Source organism: Talpa occidentalis, unplaced genomic scaffold, assembly GCF_014898055.3.
Source record: "Talpa occidentalis isolate TD23 unplaced genomic scaffold, MPIMG_talOcc4v2.1 talOcc4.15, whole genome shotgun sequence".
Lineage (NCBI taxonomy): Eukaryota > Metazoa > Chordata > Mammalia > Eulipotyphla > Talpidae > Talpa > Talpa occidentalis.
The window spans coordinates 69534141-69552574 of record NW_023601543.1 but is presented as its reverse complement, the minus strand read 5'-3'; the positions used below and the strand labels follow the sequence as shown (position 1 = coordinate 69552574).

At 35.5% G+C, this 18434-nt stretch overlaps 1 protein-coding gene across 1 annotated transcript in view; it reads right to left on the bottom strand.

The window, feature by feature from the left end:
- DMD (dystrophin) overlaps positions 1-18434 on the bottom strand; it is a 1988221-nt gene that overhangs the window by 1239090 nt on the left and 730697 nt on the right. The window contains 2 exon segments of the mRNA XM_054695791.1: positions 7114-7294; positions 13271-13512. Coding sequence (XP_054551766.1) covers positions 7114-7294; positions 13271-13512 — 423 coding nt within the window.

Here is an 18434-nt window from a genome sequence, read left to right as displayed (position 1 = left end):
GAAGACAAGGAAGAATGTATATTTTTGGAAGGGAACATGGAGAGACAAAAGATAGGAAAATTAAGAAGAGAGAATAAAAAGCATAGAAGAAAATTAGAAAAAAGTGTCCTAACATAAGTGCATCCCAAAGAGACAGAGAGAGATAGTGGGACAGAAGAGATACTTGAAAAAAGCAAAAACACAATTTTTCTAAGTGGATGAAAGCACAGTTCAAATTATTAATTTTATCACTATATTGAAAGTCATGATTTAAGACACATCTATATAAGGTAGGATACAGGTGTCACTTCCACATACTCATTCCACCTACTCTAAATGAAAGCATATAGGCAGGTATTTTGCATGTTCTTTAATGATATTTTGAAGAGGCAAAGGTAATTTTTGAGCATGTTTAGAAATGAATACTTAGAATTATATTCAGTGTGCTTTTATTTATTTGGAGTCCATGCACCAATATATCTTAAGAGGCTTTATTTAATCTTAGCATGTCTGATTTCATATTGAAAAATCTCTGTGGTACCTTAAAACTCACTGTTTTCTTTCACAGAAAAAAAAAATGTGTTTCTCTCTCTATTGACTAGATACATTTATTTGAATGATAGATCATTATTAAAAAAACAAAGGTGAAGTGAGACCTCATGAATAGTAGTAAAATAAATAGTTACCCATAATGGAGTGAAGAGTTATGTCTGAGAAGACATCTGAGCAGGTGATCTGGAAGGGGAGGAGTCTATGGAAACAGACAAGGTGTCTGTTTGATGGATTATAAACTGCATGAAATTTGGCTTTTTGAACTTGAACATGTGCATTCTGGAAAACACTGCTTGTTTCCCTTGTGACAGTGGCTAAGACAAACGGAAGTTTGCGAGAGGTGATATTAATCAGTCCAGTTTTATCCAGATGATGAATACATGTCAGTAGGGAGAGATAAGTATAGCAAGGGTTGATGATATTGGAGTTACTTTTTATTAGGAAGGATCAACAAGTTTTCATGAACATCAAAACATATTGCTTCTCTATTCTGTTTTTACAGAAAAAGGCTGTGCAGCATGACAATTAGGATATCTGATTCTGCAGTTCAGTAAACCTGGCTTTGGAACTGGCTCTCTATTTACTAGCACTAGCAAATTACTTAACATTTTAGTTTCTTAGACCTTATTGGTAAAAATGGGAATGCTGATGCTTTTCACAAAATTAATTGAGGTCATTATTATTTGCTCATTCAGGAAATATTTATTCACTGCTCTGAGCATCAGGGATGCAAGAAGTGGAAATTTAGAAAGTAGAGCCTAGGCTTTCGTGGTACTTAAAATCTAATTGGTGAGTCAGGAAATGAACATATAAATAGATTGTAACAACTAATGAAAATAAATGGCAGAGAAGGGAAATTAAGGTATGGGGTTGGGAGCTAGGGGAAGTAGGGGGAAGGGAGGAAGAGAAGTTCCTTCTAGAGGATGCAATAAAATGAATTTAAGAATTAGATACCAAAAATGTTAGAATAAAGGCCTGTACAAGAAATGGTGGAAAATTCATAGAATAGGAAGAGCAGGACATCATTATCATCCAAAAGGTGAGGGAGCCAAAGGGAAAGGGTGGGAGATAGTGTTATAAGAAACCAATAATCGGGACCACCCAGCTGGAGCTGTGTTCACAGAGAGATTCCCTTAGGGAATGCAGCATCCCTGAGGCTTGCTGTTCCCAGAGGACGACAGAAACTTGAAGAATGCATTCTTAGCCACTGATGGAGATACACACTGAGGCAAGGAAAGAGGATGAGCAAATTCCAGTTTGTTTCCTCTTCTCATCTTTAATACCCTCCAAGAGCCTCCCACTTGCTGAACCAAGCAGGTAGTCAATTTTGAAAAGGATCCTGGGAAGTGTAGCTTTCATGGGAAGAGCAGAATATGGAACCAAAAAAAAAATGCTCTGCTTTAGGATTATTGTGATGGGGGCCCTGGGGAGGAGGAAAGGAACTTGAGAGTGGCAAGAGGGAATCAATGACATTAACAATACTTTATTAAATTTAGTGGTCAATAAGCAGATTTTTCAAATTATTTTTAAAATTTTCATATCCTATAGAAACATTGCCTACAATAAAAAATATATAAAAAGAGGGGCCTCCCTGGTGGCCCAGAAGTTAAGTCTCAGCACTATCATCACTACAGCCTGAGTTTGATCCCTGGCCACAGAGCAACCCACATGGTGTGACTGACCTCTCCTGTCTCCCCCGCTGCTCCCCTCAGTAGTGTATTTCAGTAGATCCACCTGTTTTGTTCCCCACTCTGTCTCTGGTGGATCCTCCCCCACCCCACACTTCTATGCAAGGAAAGAAAACATAATATTTTTAAAAAGTATATAAAGAAGAAGAGAAACACCAACAATGTCGCTTAAAAATGGAATATAGAGGAATCAAACAAACAATCAGGTAAAAAAAAAAAAAAAGAAACTTAAAAACTGGCCCTTGGTAGTTGATTGTGGAACTCGGGGATCTGGGGGAGGCGGGACGGCAGGGAAAGGCAAAAAAAAAATGAGGAGGGAGCACAATGGACTCTCGGGGTAGACAGTGGATGCTTTGGTGGAGCATGCACCATGATAATAACACAAGAAGAGGGGGACCCCCTACTTCCAAAATACAAACAATTATGTAAATCAATGTTACCTCCATTTAAAAATGAGTATAATAAAAAATGAGTGCAAATGGCTGCAGAGTGAACAGAAAAGTCTGTGAGTGGATGTGCACTTGTCCAGCGGCTAAGGGACTCTTGAGAGACATGGCTGCATGTGGAGACATGAACTGCAGGTGGAGAACAGTGTAATGGTCCAGGAGCATGAGTGTTTGCAGTCATGAAAGACACAAGGAGGTGCCTGCAGCAAGAGCAAAGTGAGCACGGTAGAACATTCTACTCTGAGAAAACACAGAATGACTTGTGAAAAATACAGCACAGAAAAGATTAAGAATTGTATTTGTAAGTATCTAGGTCCTCCCCTGGTGACGCAGGCAGTTAAGTGCCACACTGTGAAGCTGCCTGAAGCCTCTGCAGCGCCGGTTCAATCCCGGCCGGCGAGGGTCCCACATGGCGCAGCAGACCTCTCCTGTCTCGCCCGCTGCTCCCCTCAGCAGTGTATTTCATCAGTCTGCCTGTTCTGTTCCCTGCTCTGTCTCTGGTGAGTCCTCTCACCCTCCTGCAAATCTGGCCTGTACCCTGGCTCTTGTTTAAATAAATAAATAAATCTTTAAAAAAATTGTATTTGTAAGTACCCCACACATAAGTTACCATGCACAAGCAAAAGACATCACAAGATCCTTCCGCATCCCCCATGTGTGCTTTTGCTTCCTTTCAACCTACTATGCTCTGTCTTTGAAAATACAAAACTAGTTTATGATGTTACATCACAGCTTAAAACCCATCCATATTGCTTCATTTTTCTTGAACTTCTAATGCCAAAATATAAGGTACTTCTTAGTTTGATATTCAAGGATCTCCGTGATTGGAATTTCATCAGCTTGTCTATCCAATTTTTCACCACCATTAACACCCTATCCTCCAAACAAATTATATCACTTAATTTCATCCTTTGTGCTCATGCCTCTCTGTAGAAGTCCCCGCAGCTCAAGTTCCATTCATGCAAAGCAGATGGGTTTACAGAAATTGTATCAAAGACCACTTTGGAAATTTTTTAAAAGACATGTCTGCAGTGAACTGAATTTTGGGTATTTTTCACAATGCTGCTCGAATATTCACCTCTTGAACAACTGATTTATTTTCTACTTTAATTATAATTTTCTAATCGAATGTGTGTAAGTATAAACTACCATACTACTGAAATACTTATTACAACACAATATAAGGTTTTTTTTTCCCAGCATCTCCTATGAATTTTTACCTTTAGCTCTACTGTCTCACCAAACCTATCTCCAATAATACCTACAAAATAAAATTTTAAAATGTTTTTAGTTTCTATGCTCCCCTTGCCATTCATGTTACCAAGATTCTCAAGGTCAAAGAGCAATTTTTTCATCTCTCGGTACAAAGTACATAGTTGGTTTAAAAAAAATGTCTGTTATTAATTTATAATTTTCCCTATTTTTTTCTGGAGTTACAGAGCAAAGTAGTATAGGTTGTGCCTCCTAGAATATAAGAATCATTTACGTATATATATATACAGGTAACTTATATCATTTTTCTGACTTGGAGCTGGAAGAGTTAGCTCAAGGCAACCTTTTTTTCCTTCCCAATCTCTCAGCATATTAACATGGAGTAGCAGGGACTAACCACAGTGCTTGAAATTACAGCCATAAAGCATACTTTTTGCTGGCTACCCAAAATTTTTCTTCTATTATCCCTACAGGAGGAAAAATTTACTCCTTGTAATTTTGGTGAGTATTCCCCACCACACCTCCCTAGATGATCATTGCTTCATTCAAGGGTTACGTGCACTCTAGTCTAAGCGTTATATGGTTTCTTGCCCGTATGGCTATAATTTCCCTTATCTTCCTACTTCCCTCAGCCTTCTTCCACTGTTCCTCACAAACGAGCTAACGAATTACATACCTGTTAGGTCTTTCAAAAATACAAATTAGGTTACCTAATATCTTCACATGAAATTCTTCTAGAAATTTCAAGTGCTTTAAAAATAAAACCCAGGGCCTCCCTGATGGCAAAACCTATGAAGTTAACTGCAGTCACTGCAGCATGAGTTTGATTCCCAGCCAGCCAGGGAGCAACCCACATGGCGCAGCAGACCTCTCCTGACTTGCCCTGCTGCTCCCCTTAGCAGTGTACTTCGATCAATCTGCCTATTCCATTCCCTACTCTGTCTCTGGTGAATCCTCTCACTCCTCTCATCTCTGGCCTGTACCCCAGCTCTTGTGTGCATAAATAAATCTTTTTTAAAAAGGAAAATAACTGTAAATTAACAAACAAAGCTACAATATGACTTAATATGGTGAATTTTTATTTACAAATCACATATATGCATGATATATGCATATATTTTATATATGCAATGTGTAACTATATATGCAATATATGCATTACATAAAGTTTTATAGTTATATATTATATAACACATATGAATTCTAAATATGTATACATACTTTAATTTATGATTCATATATGAAATGTAAATAATTAAAAGTTTATTAATCAGACAAGTTTTCCAAAAAAATGGAAGCAAACATATTAAAAAAATGTTTTGATAACTAAAGTAGAAGAGGTTTTATTTAGAGATAAACGAAGTGAAGATGTTTGGTAATTTTATAAGTGGTCTTCATATGTATGAACGGGAGGACATGATGATATGAAAGAATAGACTGATGTCTGTGTGGACTGAATATACGTTATTATAGATTTAGTTTGTGATATCATAGGTGATCAGCAAACATCAGGAATCTGAAAATCTTTAAAATAATTGGAAAAATGTTGGACCTTAGGACAATTAATAGGTAAATGTAAATTAAAATAATTTTCCAGTAAGCTCTTTTTCTCACCAGTTACAGTGTAACCATTAAAAGGTATGCTATTAATGGAGGTTTATGAATTTGCAACAAGACACAATGCACGACTGTTAAATAGGTCAATGTTTGAAAATTTAGGACATTCAGAATCTTTTCCCCCATTGATTTTATAGAGGGCCAGTAAAAATACATTGAAATCCACTAGAGGGAGCTGACATTATTTAGTTTCCTTTCAGGAAAATAAATCCCTCAGCATAAATGACTTTGAAGTAAAAGAAAAAAAAAATTACCGTTTGCTTTATTCAGTTCCTCCTCTGACCTCACTAAGAAATGAAAACAAAAACCCAGCAGGTACCTTTAAAGAAGGAATTCAACACCTGCAGCTAACATCAAAACTGATATATTATCCCTATCCTCCAACCAAGTTTTCCTGTATACTCGATGAAGCAAGTGAATATGTAAAATAAATAAATAAATAAATAACCAGGAAAATGAGGAAATTATCATGTATATCACTATACTCACTGTAGAAATGTTATATGGTAATTTCTTTGGATATTTATAAAGAAAAAGCGACAAAAAATGGCTTTTCAACTAATTAAACTTTTAGTAGAAAACAAATACATGTTCTTGTGCTTTTCACAACCAATTTGGGTGAGATTTAAAAAATATTATCAGTTTAATACCTTAAAACCAAAGTTTATTCTCTATTTTTAGTGTGTACACCTATATTATATAAGTAAATGTACAGTGAACCAAAAATTTGTTTGTTATTTCTTATTCTTTTTAAGATTTAATTATTTATTTATGCATAGAAGAAGTGGAGTACAGGCCAGAGGTAGGGGGTGAGAGGATTCACCAGAGACAAGAGTGGAGAACAGAACAGGTGGATTGACTGAAATACACTGCTTAGGGGTGCAGTGGGAGAGAGAGGTCTGCTGTGCCTCATTTATTACTTCTTAAAAGTTCATAAACCTTTCTATCAAAGAACCTTTTGTCTTAAAAAGATGGAGAGTAAGGATATTTTGGTCCAGATATTAAATATTAATATTCAAAAAGTGGTGTGAGACAAGACATCTTAAAAACATTGCTCCTCATGGGATATGCATTTAAATAGTTCCCCTTCATTATATCATTACATGAGAAAAAGTACACTGCATAGCTATTATGATACAACAGTAAAATGTAGCCCAAAGAATAATTTGCCCTTTGCTGAATTTCAGTTGTCATACATGTGCTATAGCTGTAATAATCTTCATGAGAGTTGATCACAGTATTGGTAAGAAGCTTAGCTAAATATCCTCATGCATAGAGCAAACTGAATTTAATGAAAACCCATCAACAGGGACTCAACTGTTCTCTTCTTTTCTTCAATGTTCAAAATGTCTGATTGTGAAATTGGCAACCCACCAAGCAGAAGTTATGCTTATATAAGACATATGATCTTCTGCTACTCAGGGTCACAAAATTATTATGGGGGGAATGGAAACAAAGAATGTAAGTTTTGCAACAACAGAATTTCAGTAACTGTTAGAACAGGTTGTAAGGAAGGTGGTTACTTTGACAGAAATTCTTCTTTCATGCTAGTACTTTCTTCCCTAAAAATAATTAATTGAGAAAATATCACATTAGCCATTTTCTGTATTTTTACTTACTTGTCTGTAGCTCTTTCTCTCTGGCCTGCACATCAGCAAGGACTTGGTTAAAATGATTTGTAAAGGCCACAAAGTCTGCATCCAGGAACATTGGCCCTTGTCCTTTCTCTTTCAGGGCTATGGTTTGTGTTTTCAATCGCTCGATTTGAGGCTGAAGAGCTGACAACCGCTTGACTTCATCCTGCACCATCATTGAGAGTATTAAAATAAATAACATTTCTACCTTGCATACATTACTTTTTGCAAAGAAAGGTGTTAAAAGGCAGTGATGCAAGCTTAACTTAATGACCTTATCAAAATACTGATAAGAAACACTCATGACAGTTTAGGCAAGAGGCTAGCTCAGGTTATCGATTTAAGTATACTCTGCTGTTTCCTTCAATACATAGCATCGTACAGAACTGTCTTTAAATTTCAAAATAACATCATTTAGAGCATTAATGAACATGAGTGTGTGCAGTTTAAAAGTGCTATGATCTAAATCCTTTCCATAAATCAAACATGCATGTCAGCCTGCACAACTCTTATCTCAAAACTGTGTGCCTTTGCTTCAAACTCTAAGCTCATTCAATGAACAATATTTACTTTTTCCTTAATCCATCTATGCAGCATACAGCCCCAAAGTTATGTAGTGAACAAATGAAAATGAAATTTGAGCATAATCATAAGTCTACATTTATCTACATGCATACTGTTAAATTGCAAATGTTTATATGTTAATATTACATGCATTATCAATAATTAACTATGCATATAGATAATCTAATATATATTTATTTCTAGAGCTATCTAACTTTGGCATGGTCTCATTACTTCTGACTGAACTGTTTGAATTAAGGTGACTGTTCTGCTGTTCTTCCATTCTACACGGTTGGGGTTGTTAAGAACAAGCCCCTTTCATGCACGAGTATTCTTGTTTTGAAGCCACAAACACCAGGCCATTCTGCTGGGCTATGCAAGGCAGTAGTCATTAGTCACATGTGGCTAAATGTGGCTACATTTAGATGTGCTGTCCTTGCAAAATATGTACTGCACTTTAAAGATTTAGTTTGGAAATGTACCATTATAAATTATCTCATAGTTTAAGAATAGCGATTAAACCCTGCTATACTATTTTTGATGTATCAAGCTAAATGCAATGCATTCTTGAAATTAATGTATCTGGTCCTTTTCTTTTTTTCAATACTTTTTCTAGAATATTTAAAATTACATACGTGGCTCAAATTTGTGGTTTGCTATATATTTGTTTTGAATAATGTTGTTCTTGATATAAATATTTGTATATTCTTTTATTTCCTATGAAGTTTCAATTCATATGCATCTGCTACTTATATAATTCTAATTCAAACTGAAATTCAAAATGTTCTTTATTAATATACCATGGTTGCTTTCTTTTAGTCCGTACCTGTGCTACCTTTAGAAAAAAAAGTACTTCCACATTATTTATCATTTAAAATGTATGAAACAGGATAATTAGAATTTAAAAACTGGATCATAAGCCAATTAGAAGGAGAAAATTGAAAGAATTATGGTAATTATGAACTAAATATAAAGCTGGGCTTCCTGGAAATCAAAGTGAAAAGTGAAAAGAAAAATGATGTTATTTCTGGATGCGTGCATACTACTTTGGAGAGAGTAACTTTTGTCTTAGCATAGACTAAACCAAATATATCACACAGACCTTTTTTTATAGTAGCAAGACTACCTAAAGGGCCATGCTTCTTGTTATGATATTTAGAAGATATAAAGATAGATTTCAGAGAAATGTTGGTATGTGGTTTTAACAGTGTGAATTGATTCAGGTAGGTTAATCTGATATTCCAAATTTTTTGATTGGTGAAGCTCAAAGACATTTAGATAAATTTAGATAAATGTCTAAATCTCTAACCCACATCTCCCACTCAAATATAAACCCTCTCTATCAAGTTCTGAAGGGTAGGTATATATCCATGGATGAAGACTAAGACAAGAGATAAAGGGCAGGTACCCTGCGTTTTTAATTATAGAAATGTAGACATGCACTTTGTACACTAGGCTTGCAAATACCCGTATTGACATCTGCTGTGAAACATTTAAGAACCTGATTTACATTTGGCCAGATGGAGGGCCTTTCATTCTTTCTGTTTAGGGGGCTATAGACAAAGCCTATAGTATAGCTAAGTGTGTTCTGCAAAACAAAGGGGACTTTGAAACTAATAAAACATTTGGGCAAATGTTCAGTTGAGACCTTAAAGTTCTGTGAGTAAATCACAGGCAACATCATTTTGCCCTGATATATTTAACATTTAAAAGATGTTAACTATTACTTGTTATTTCCATAAAAAGGTCTAAATGTGGTTGATCCTCCAGAGTAAGGCATCTTCCATGAGTCTGTTTATCATTTAAAATTGTATGTTTATGTTGTGGAAAAACTTTTGTATATTTTTCCAGAAAGGGCCCATGGATTTCTTCAGATTCCTAAAGGGCTCCCTAACAACCAACATGTTATGAACCAGTTCTACAGAGAATTGTATTTTGAGCTAAACTGATGTAATGTTAAAAAACAAAAACAAAAACAAAACCCTCCAAATAAAATATATTGACAAACAGGATGGAATAATTTATTTACCTATCACAAACACAGCCAAACAGTATAATTTCAACTGTGGTGGGAATGAGATTGAGTTGATACTGCTAAAAATACTGTACCATGGACCTCCCTGGTGGTGCAGCAGGTTGAGCACTGCGCTGTGAAGCTGTCCGCAGTCTCTGCAGCGCAGGTTCGATTCCTGGCTGGCCATGGAGAAACTCACATGGCATGGCAGACCTCTCCTGCCTCGCCTTCTACTCCCCTCAGCAGTGCTTTCAGTCAGCCTGCCTGTTCTGCTCCCAACTCTCTCTGGTGAACCCTCTCACCCTCCCACGCTTCTGACCTGTACTCCAGTTCTTGTATAAATAATCTTTAAAAAAAAATACTGTACCCAAGATGATTCATCAAATAAATAGAAACCAATAGGGCAGAAAGAGGAAGGTATGATGAAGAGGAATGGAACTCTCATCACAATTTGGAACTTTTGGGCTGGATACAGGGGGAAAAAAAATCATTTCACTTAGGATGACTTCCCCAGCCCTGGAAGAAGATTCAAGATATACAACCTCCAGAGATCTCCACTCGCTTCTCAGATGAAGACCAGAACCCTAGCATACGCTCAAAGTCCTTTCTTTGTCACCTACTTTCCACCTGCATCTTCCTTTCCACCTGCACCTGCCACCTTACTCTCTGCACCCCAGTCCCTCTATGTCCAGCATTCACATTGGCCTCTTGCCTCCATCTTTCCTTAAGTTCTACTCCTCAAGAAAGTGTTCAATCCAATGCCCCTGTCTGAAGGCAGCTGCCCTTGGCGGATCTGTCTAGGTCAGGGTTTCCCTGATAGACATTCTCCCAAAACTCTGTACCTTGTTTAACATCCTTTGTCCCACGGTTAATTTTACATCTATTAATTTAGTCATTTACTTCATGTCTCTGCTCCCTAGTCTCAGTAATAACTATGAGGGTAGGGTCAATGACTGCTCACCCTAATACTCCTAAAATGGACTGCCACCTTAGTAGGTCTTGAATGTTGAACCTCCACCCGAGTGGATCTGGAAGGCAGGGTATCAAGTCGAAGAGCCTTAAAATCCATTGGAATTTGCTTTGTGAGATTCTGGATTAAATGAGAACCCATCATCCGTTCCTTGTCTGGCTCTCCTCCTTTTTGCAATGCCCCGCTACATCTGCCCCACTATCCTATTTTGGAAGCATGTGGGTTATCTGGGTTTATGGGTTCATAGAAGAGGAATTTTACCTCAGGATGATTCATACGGGGGTCTAATCCATGTCTCATTTAAGTGTTATTTCTTAAAGATTTATTTATTTATGCATACAAGAGCTGGGGTACAGGCCAGAGGTCCAGGGGGTGAGAGGACTCACCAGAGACAGAATGGGGAGCAGACTAGGCAGATCTACTGAGATGCACTGCTCAGGGGAGCAGTGGGTGAGACAGGAGTGGTCTGCTGTGCCATGTGGGTCAGCTCCCTGGCTGGGGATCAAACTCTTGCTGTGGTGACTGCGGATAGGTTCATAGTGCTGAGGCTTAACCCCTTTTGCCACCAGGGAGGCCCTGAGTGGTTATTCAGATGAGACCTTGGACTTTAGTGTTGATGGTGGACTTAGTTAAGATTTGTGGACACTTGAGACTCATGACATGAGAGATGTACAGGAATTTGGAGGGGCAAGTTCAGAATGCAATAGACTAAATTGTGCCCCCCTTTCACAACTCTATGGGTTTAATTCCTAATCTACCATGTGACTGTATTTGGTGAAAGGATGTTTAGCAGATAATTAAGGTTAAATGAGGTCTTAAGCATGGGGTCCTAATCTAATAAGATGGGGACCTTAAAAGAAAAACCGAAGAGAAAGAGACTTTTCTCTCCCATAACACATGCACTGAGGAAAGGCCATGTGAGGAAACGGTGAGAAGGTAGCAGTCAACGAGCCAGAAAGAGAGCTCTCCCCAGAAGATGAAACCTGTGGGACCTTGACCTTGGGCTTTTCAGAACACAGAACTGTGTGAGAATAAATTTCTGTTCTTTAAGCCACATAGTCGACATTATTTGGTATGGTAGCCCAAGCTGGCTAATACACTTAGTTTCATTCTTGGTCACATTAGAGAAACTAAAAGCTTGTTTTATGTATAAATGCATTCTACAGATATTATTATAAATGTCTATACCTGAATTTGAAGAAAAAGGTTAAGGTAATACGCGATTTTTGTTGCAAGAAATAAGGTAGGTATCATATTTCACTGGTTCCCAAAAGGGTGGGGGGGGGACATGGCTATTATTCAGTAATAGCAAAATGATTCTAAATAGAAATTCTACAGTCTTGCATATCTGCCCAACAAACTAAATGCTTTTCTCTACGATATTATTTATCCAAAAATATAATTTCTAAGTGTATGTATTTGCTAGCAAAGCTACAGGTCCAATATTTGAAGAATATTCAAGTCCTTTCAAAGAGTTTTGAATTTCCCATTACTTTCTGGGCTCCATACCAATTCCAAATCAAGCAAGTCACCTCTCCATCTCTCATCTCGGGTTAGTTCAGCATTCTTTGCAGTGTGCAGATAGGTCCCCATTGTTTTTTTTTTTTTTTTTAATTGTGCCCAGTCTATCATTAAGGTTCATCCTGGAAACCTTTTCAATGATCTTCTCATCAATTTCCCACTTCCCGTGAAAAGTGTATAGCTCAGGTAGCTAAGCAAAAATCTCCAGTTATTTATATTACAATATAGCTCATACTTTCTTTCACTTGAAGATACACTCTAAATCTTTTTCTTAGCTCCTTCCCTGCATGTTTTCATCTTATTTTCCCCTCCAGATCTACTGGACACCCTTCTCTTGTAACCCAGCAAAGTAGAGTTTACAGAAAACAGCAAATCTGCCTTCTGGTAAAGTTCAGGGAATGAAGAGCTCGGCCCAGATTCTGCAGGCAGGAAGGACAGTGAATTAAATTTATTTTCCTATCTCCATTCCTGTGATGCTTATCACTGAACTTCCAAAATTCTCTGTGAGCCATTCTGTACCATGAATGGTAACAGTTTTGGTGTTGGATAATGGTACTATCCCTTGTGCTTCCTCAATATCCAAGCATATTAAAAAAGTATATTTGGAAATTAGCCTAGTTTGAGTGGGTTTTCATTTTGAAAGATTCTCCTCATAAATCTGATTATACAGGATATCAGCTTGTTGTGCTTGTGTGGATTCCACTTTTCAGCATATGAAACAGTTTAGTGCTTAGCATGTGAGCTGTCATTTGAAAGAGCTCCAAATTATTGGCCATTTCTCATAAGATGCACGTAGTTTTCATATCGCAAAAGCATGTAACCATTTTGTAAACTGTCAAAATCAATTAGCCATGTGTAACTACTCTAAAAGTGTGATTGGTGGGTTGCTGGTTTTCTTTTAGGAGCCATAGATTACCTGTTTAAATTGATTTCCTTTGCTTATAGCTTGATCTTTACTGTGTTTAAACACCTAAAGGGGCAGATTTATTATGAAATAATATGCTACTGTTCTTCTGTAAATTGCAAAGAAACTCTTAATTAATCATGCTCCAAAGTGGAGGGATAATTCTTACCTTACAAATTTTCAACTGGCTTTTAATTGCCACTGGCTCTGATGTGGTGGTGGGTTGGGTTTTCAACCAGTTTTCAGCAGTAGTTGTCATCTGCTCCAATTGTTGTAGCTGATTATAGAAAGTGATGATGCTGTTCTGATACTCCAGCCAGTTAAGTCTCTCACTTAGCAATTGGCAGAACTCGATCCACCGGCTGTTCAGTTGTTCGGAGGCTTGTTTGATGCTGTCAGCATTAACACCCTCTAGAAAGATTTTAAAAATATAGCCACTGAAGCCACAGACTGAAAGACATTATCTGCAAACCAATGGGTCTCAAATTCAAAAGTATTTAATTACAGGGATGATTTCAAACAAACTGTTGACCAACGAAGAATAGAAGCAAAATGATTTTTGATTACTGAATGCAAATTTTAAGAGGTATATCTTAACAAAATTTATGAATGCAATAAAGTAGTAAATAAGGATACATGAGGGAAGATGTGGAAAAGTAGACTATATTTAAATAAAAACAAAAGCTGTTGAAGTTTTGATACAGAGTGAAAGAGAAAAAAACTTTTGCATGCTTCCAAATACACGTCAAATAGCATGTGCATTATAAATATGTACCTACAAAACTAACTTACACTTTTATTTTTAAAGTGCATTTGGGAATTAATTGCTTTGTTATTATTTGTATGTTTTTTAAAAAGAAAAAAAAGTGAGAATTTATTAAAATCAGTAATCCTGTTTCAGCTTTAAAAAGTGAGAGGTAGACTATCCATGGGCTTAAAGAAGTGAAAAAAGCACTGGAAAAAAAAATCTCTCTAATATTAACATGTTTTTCTTTACAAATGGGGAAACTGCACCAAATTTTACAATCATCTACAGCAAGACCAAAATAGGCAATGAGGCAATGTCTATAAAGGTCAAAATGGAAACAAACACATTATTCTCACTTTCAGCCTTCTGAAGAACCTATGTATTCTGGAGTATATGTCATGTCTTCCAATATATGCTATCTCATTTAAGTTTTGTCACAATATGATACATGGCTAATGTCACCTCAAATATCAATATATATAGTCCCACACATAGCATGAAAGTATGGCAACATGATGCTAAGATAGGCTTTAACATATTTACTGTAATGTTAGTTCACAAAATTTGGATGTTCTTTCCTATATATAATAGCAATTCCTATACAATAGATAAATTATAAATAGTTTTATGATATAAATAACATTACATAAAATAAATGAGCATTTTTAAACATAGCTGTAACACTGACATATTTCTTATACAGTTTTAATACCAAATATTTGAATATTTCCTATTCTTACATATATCCACATTAATCTCAAAAGGGAACAAAAACTCAATCTAAGAGCCTTTGTCCAGCTTCAAAATCTAAGGGGTAAAAAGAATTAGTGAATGACCAAGTTGTACAAGAGAATCTGCACTATGAATGTTGTTCATTTTCTTCAACTCTCTGGTAATTTGATTTAGTTATTGGCCAAGTAAGTTATGAAAAAGTGTGAAGGACCTCTAACAAATTATAATGCTTGTGGATTTGCTAGCTTGCACATGCCTCCCACTTTACTCTTCAAGATGTAAATTGTGGATTTAAATTCAACATGGTATTATTTTATTCTCCTTCACTTTCCTCTATGCAGATATTCTAATTTTCATTTTATTATAACTGTGTTAAGCTACCAAACCACTACTCTAAGCAGTGTCCCCAGCTTAGAGTAGATATGGAATAAATATCTTGTACTTGTGAGCTCACTCAACACCAAATTGTTTACCTCATGTGAATACAAACATCAGGGAAGCAATAACTGTAGACACAAAAAGCCAAACACAAACAACAAATAGTCTGTCTTCAAGTTGGATTAAAAATACTTGAGAGAGGGACTGAAAGCACTGTCACATGTCACATTACTTAAGGTATGTATCTTAAAATTAAAAATACCACTAAGTCAACTTCATGATTTCATTGGCCACCTATTATCTTGTACTGTTTATGATATTAAAACAAAGCCCCTTAAAATCTTTAGAGAATAAATAAGGTTACTAAGTGTTTCCTAAGAGTATATGCACATATGAATCATTTTTATATTTTATATACACAATCATTTTATTTGCATTTCACAGATTTATGCTCTTTAATACAACAAATTTTTTTTAAGTTTTATGACCGTGTAAGTGTAGGTATCTGCAAATTTTTAAGTGCCAATCATTTGAGCAACTGTTTTTCTAATTTCTTTGTTAGCTACTTAAGAATACAAACACACTAACTCACCAGGTATCACAAACAATACTTATGAAAGCCATTTTGTAGTAACACATTAGAATCTCAGGGATAATAGATCATAATCCATTCACATTGCATATTCTAAACAACCCCTGAAATAGTCTATGAATAAATATATTGCACCCAGAGGAAATGGATCATTACTTGAAGTGCATCCATTAATTTTATTACTTGTGTACAGTGCATAACAGACTGTTAGAATAATTTTAATTGTACACCACCTTCCATGAAAGTACTTCAAAACTGCCACTTAAAGTGAAGTATTCCTCATCAAGTATATTCATCATTAGCCATGAAGCCAGGGTAGAATAATGTAAAACCTGTGTTTTCAGAGCTCTTGAATTAGAAGAATATTTGGAATGAACCTTAAAATAAAGTTGTTAATAAATGGTCTCCTATTTTTGTTTCACATTAAGTGAGGGTCATTACAAGTCCATTTGACAGTCACTGTGATAGGCTAAATGTAATCAAAATTTATTCAGAGTCTGTGAAGATATCGTCTGAGTATTGTAGCTTAAAGTCTAGAGGTTTCTTTGACCACACTGACTGTATACAATTGCTACTATTTTAAATATTATTTTTAAATATTAGTATATCTATCAATATATAACATTCACACTGAATATAATACATGCATTTACTAATATAGCTCTCTTCATTTATTTCTATAAAATCATCAAATTGTAAGTAAAAAAGGTCAGATATCCTACTCACATTTGTGACAACAGTGACCACTGTGACCTCCTCCCTACACACACACACACTGACTCACTCACTCACTCTTCCTTTGGAGATTAAACAAAGAAAAATGTGTCCATCAATTAACAACATTTATAACTGTGAATGTAATCAAACAGGAATGTAAATCAACTTGCCCAGAACTGAGGATGGAGTAACCGAAAAGGAAATTGGCACAACAGCAGAAAGTGGAACTATATTATGGACAGGACGATGAACATGCCTCACTGGTATACAGGCCAGTTGCAACATCACTTTCCATAAAAAAAATATGAATGGAAGAGTTAATGCCACTGAAAATCTTTCACAATGATGTGAGGAAAATATCCTGAGAGGTTTGGCTCTGAGGTGAACCAAACTGGCTATAATACCTGCCACTGCCCATCTGACAAAATAGTGTTGCCCAAATTCAAGTGACATCATTCATGTGAAAGTACTTAACTGAGCTATCAACAACACTACTGAAAGTACAGCACAATAGTTAATATTATAGAAAAGAGGGTCCCTTGTCTGTGTTATCAGTCTGATATTTAATTACCATCCTTAGCAGACTTACTATTAGGTATCAACTTAAATACTATAATCTAACACTCAGAGGATGACGGTTTTGAGATGTTCTGTTCTTTTAGTCTAATATATTAATAATTACTACTTTTATTTAAACATTTCTGTAATGTGATTGTCTTCAGGCTCTTAATTAACACACAGGAAAACTATAATTAGAAATTGAAAGTGAAGCACAATTTAATGCCGAAAACACTACTACCGCTATTGGATAATTATATCCCAGTATCTCTTTTGGAAGTTGTGGTGAGATCATTTTATAACTTAGGGAAATTGAGCTAAACTTACATGTATTTTCAAATGAATGCCCTGAAATAGTTATTTTTTGTTCATTTTTACATTAATAAAGGAAAATAATATATCTAAACTAGAGTTTTCCTTCTTTTTTTGTTAAACCTGACTGATAAGGAGTCTGTATATCCTGATTCAGGAAAACCATTTTACAGGAAATAACTTAAGAATGAAGCCTAATTCTAAACAGATGAAACTTGTGTTTGGGTATAAAAATGTTTTAGATTGTCCTGAAACCCCATCATCTCACTGATACACTGAAAATATTTTGCTATGAAGTAAGCAGAACAGTTAATAAATGTTCAAAATAAAATCCTAAGGAATCCAAATTCATTAATTAATGATCAACAGCATGATACAGCAGCAAGATTCTTTGTCATAAATAGGTATTAAGATTTTCTAAATATTTTATTTTATACCTTTTTTGTTTTATTAAAGAAATACAAAAATAAACCTTAAATAAGGATGTACTGTAATTTTTTTAAATGAAATAAAAATTTGAAAATTCCTCTACTTGTATAACAGTTACAAGAAATGTAGATAACTAGCTACCTGGTCTAGTCTTCCATTTACTCTCACTAAAGTTCTAGGAAATTAAAAATGTCCTGAGACTAAGACTCCCACCAGGGAGGCCCTAAACAAATTTTCATTGACATATATTGACAATAAATTTCATAATGATTATATTTGCGAAAAATTTCCCCAAGTAGAGGTTTCACTCCACCACTCAATATTCTATCAAACTCTCATAATTATCTATCAGTTGATGTTGACATAGGAACTTCAAATTAATGTTACTTTTAAAATACAGTTAAAAAGACACAAATAAGTTTAAAATTACACCAAAAATCCACATCAAAAATTCCAGAAACATGATGTTTTAGTTAACACTCTCAGTAGTACTGTAGTCTTTCTTTCTGGTGATCATAAATATCACCTACCATTTCTGAAAGAACTAGGACATACATAAGGACAATGTTCGTGTACAGCTTTAGAGTAAGGAAATGCAACCTCTTGATTTTAGTTTTAAAATGTTCCATGGAAATTAATAAGATTCTCTTCATATTTTTCCAATATAAATCATTACTGTAAAATTCTAACCTAACTAACTGTATTTTATTATTCTGCACACAACCCTTTGCTTTTGATAAAATACAGCCAAAAGAGAATTATCTTCAGCTGACAATATCTTCCATGTAACCCAGCAAAAGTGAACATAAGAATGAGCGTTTTTAAGGCATGCAAGTGTCCTTAACACTTTGCAACACCAACAGAAGG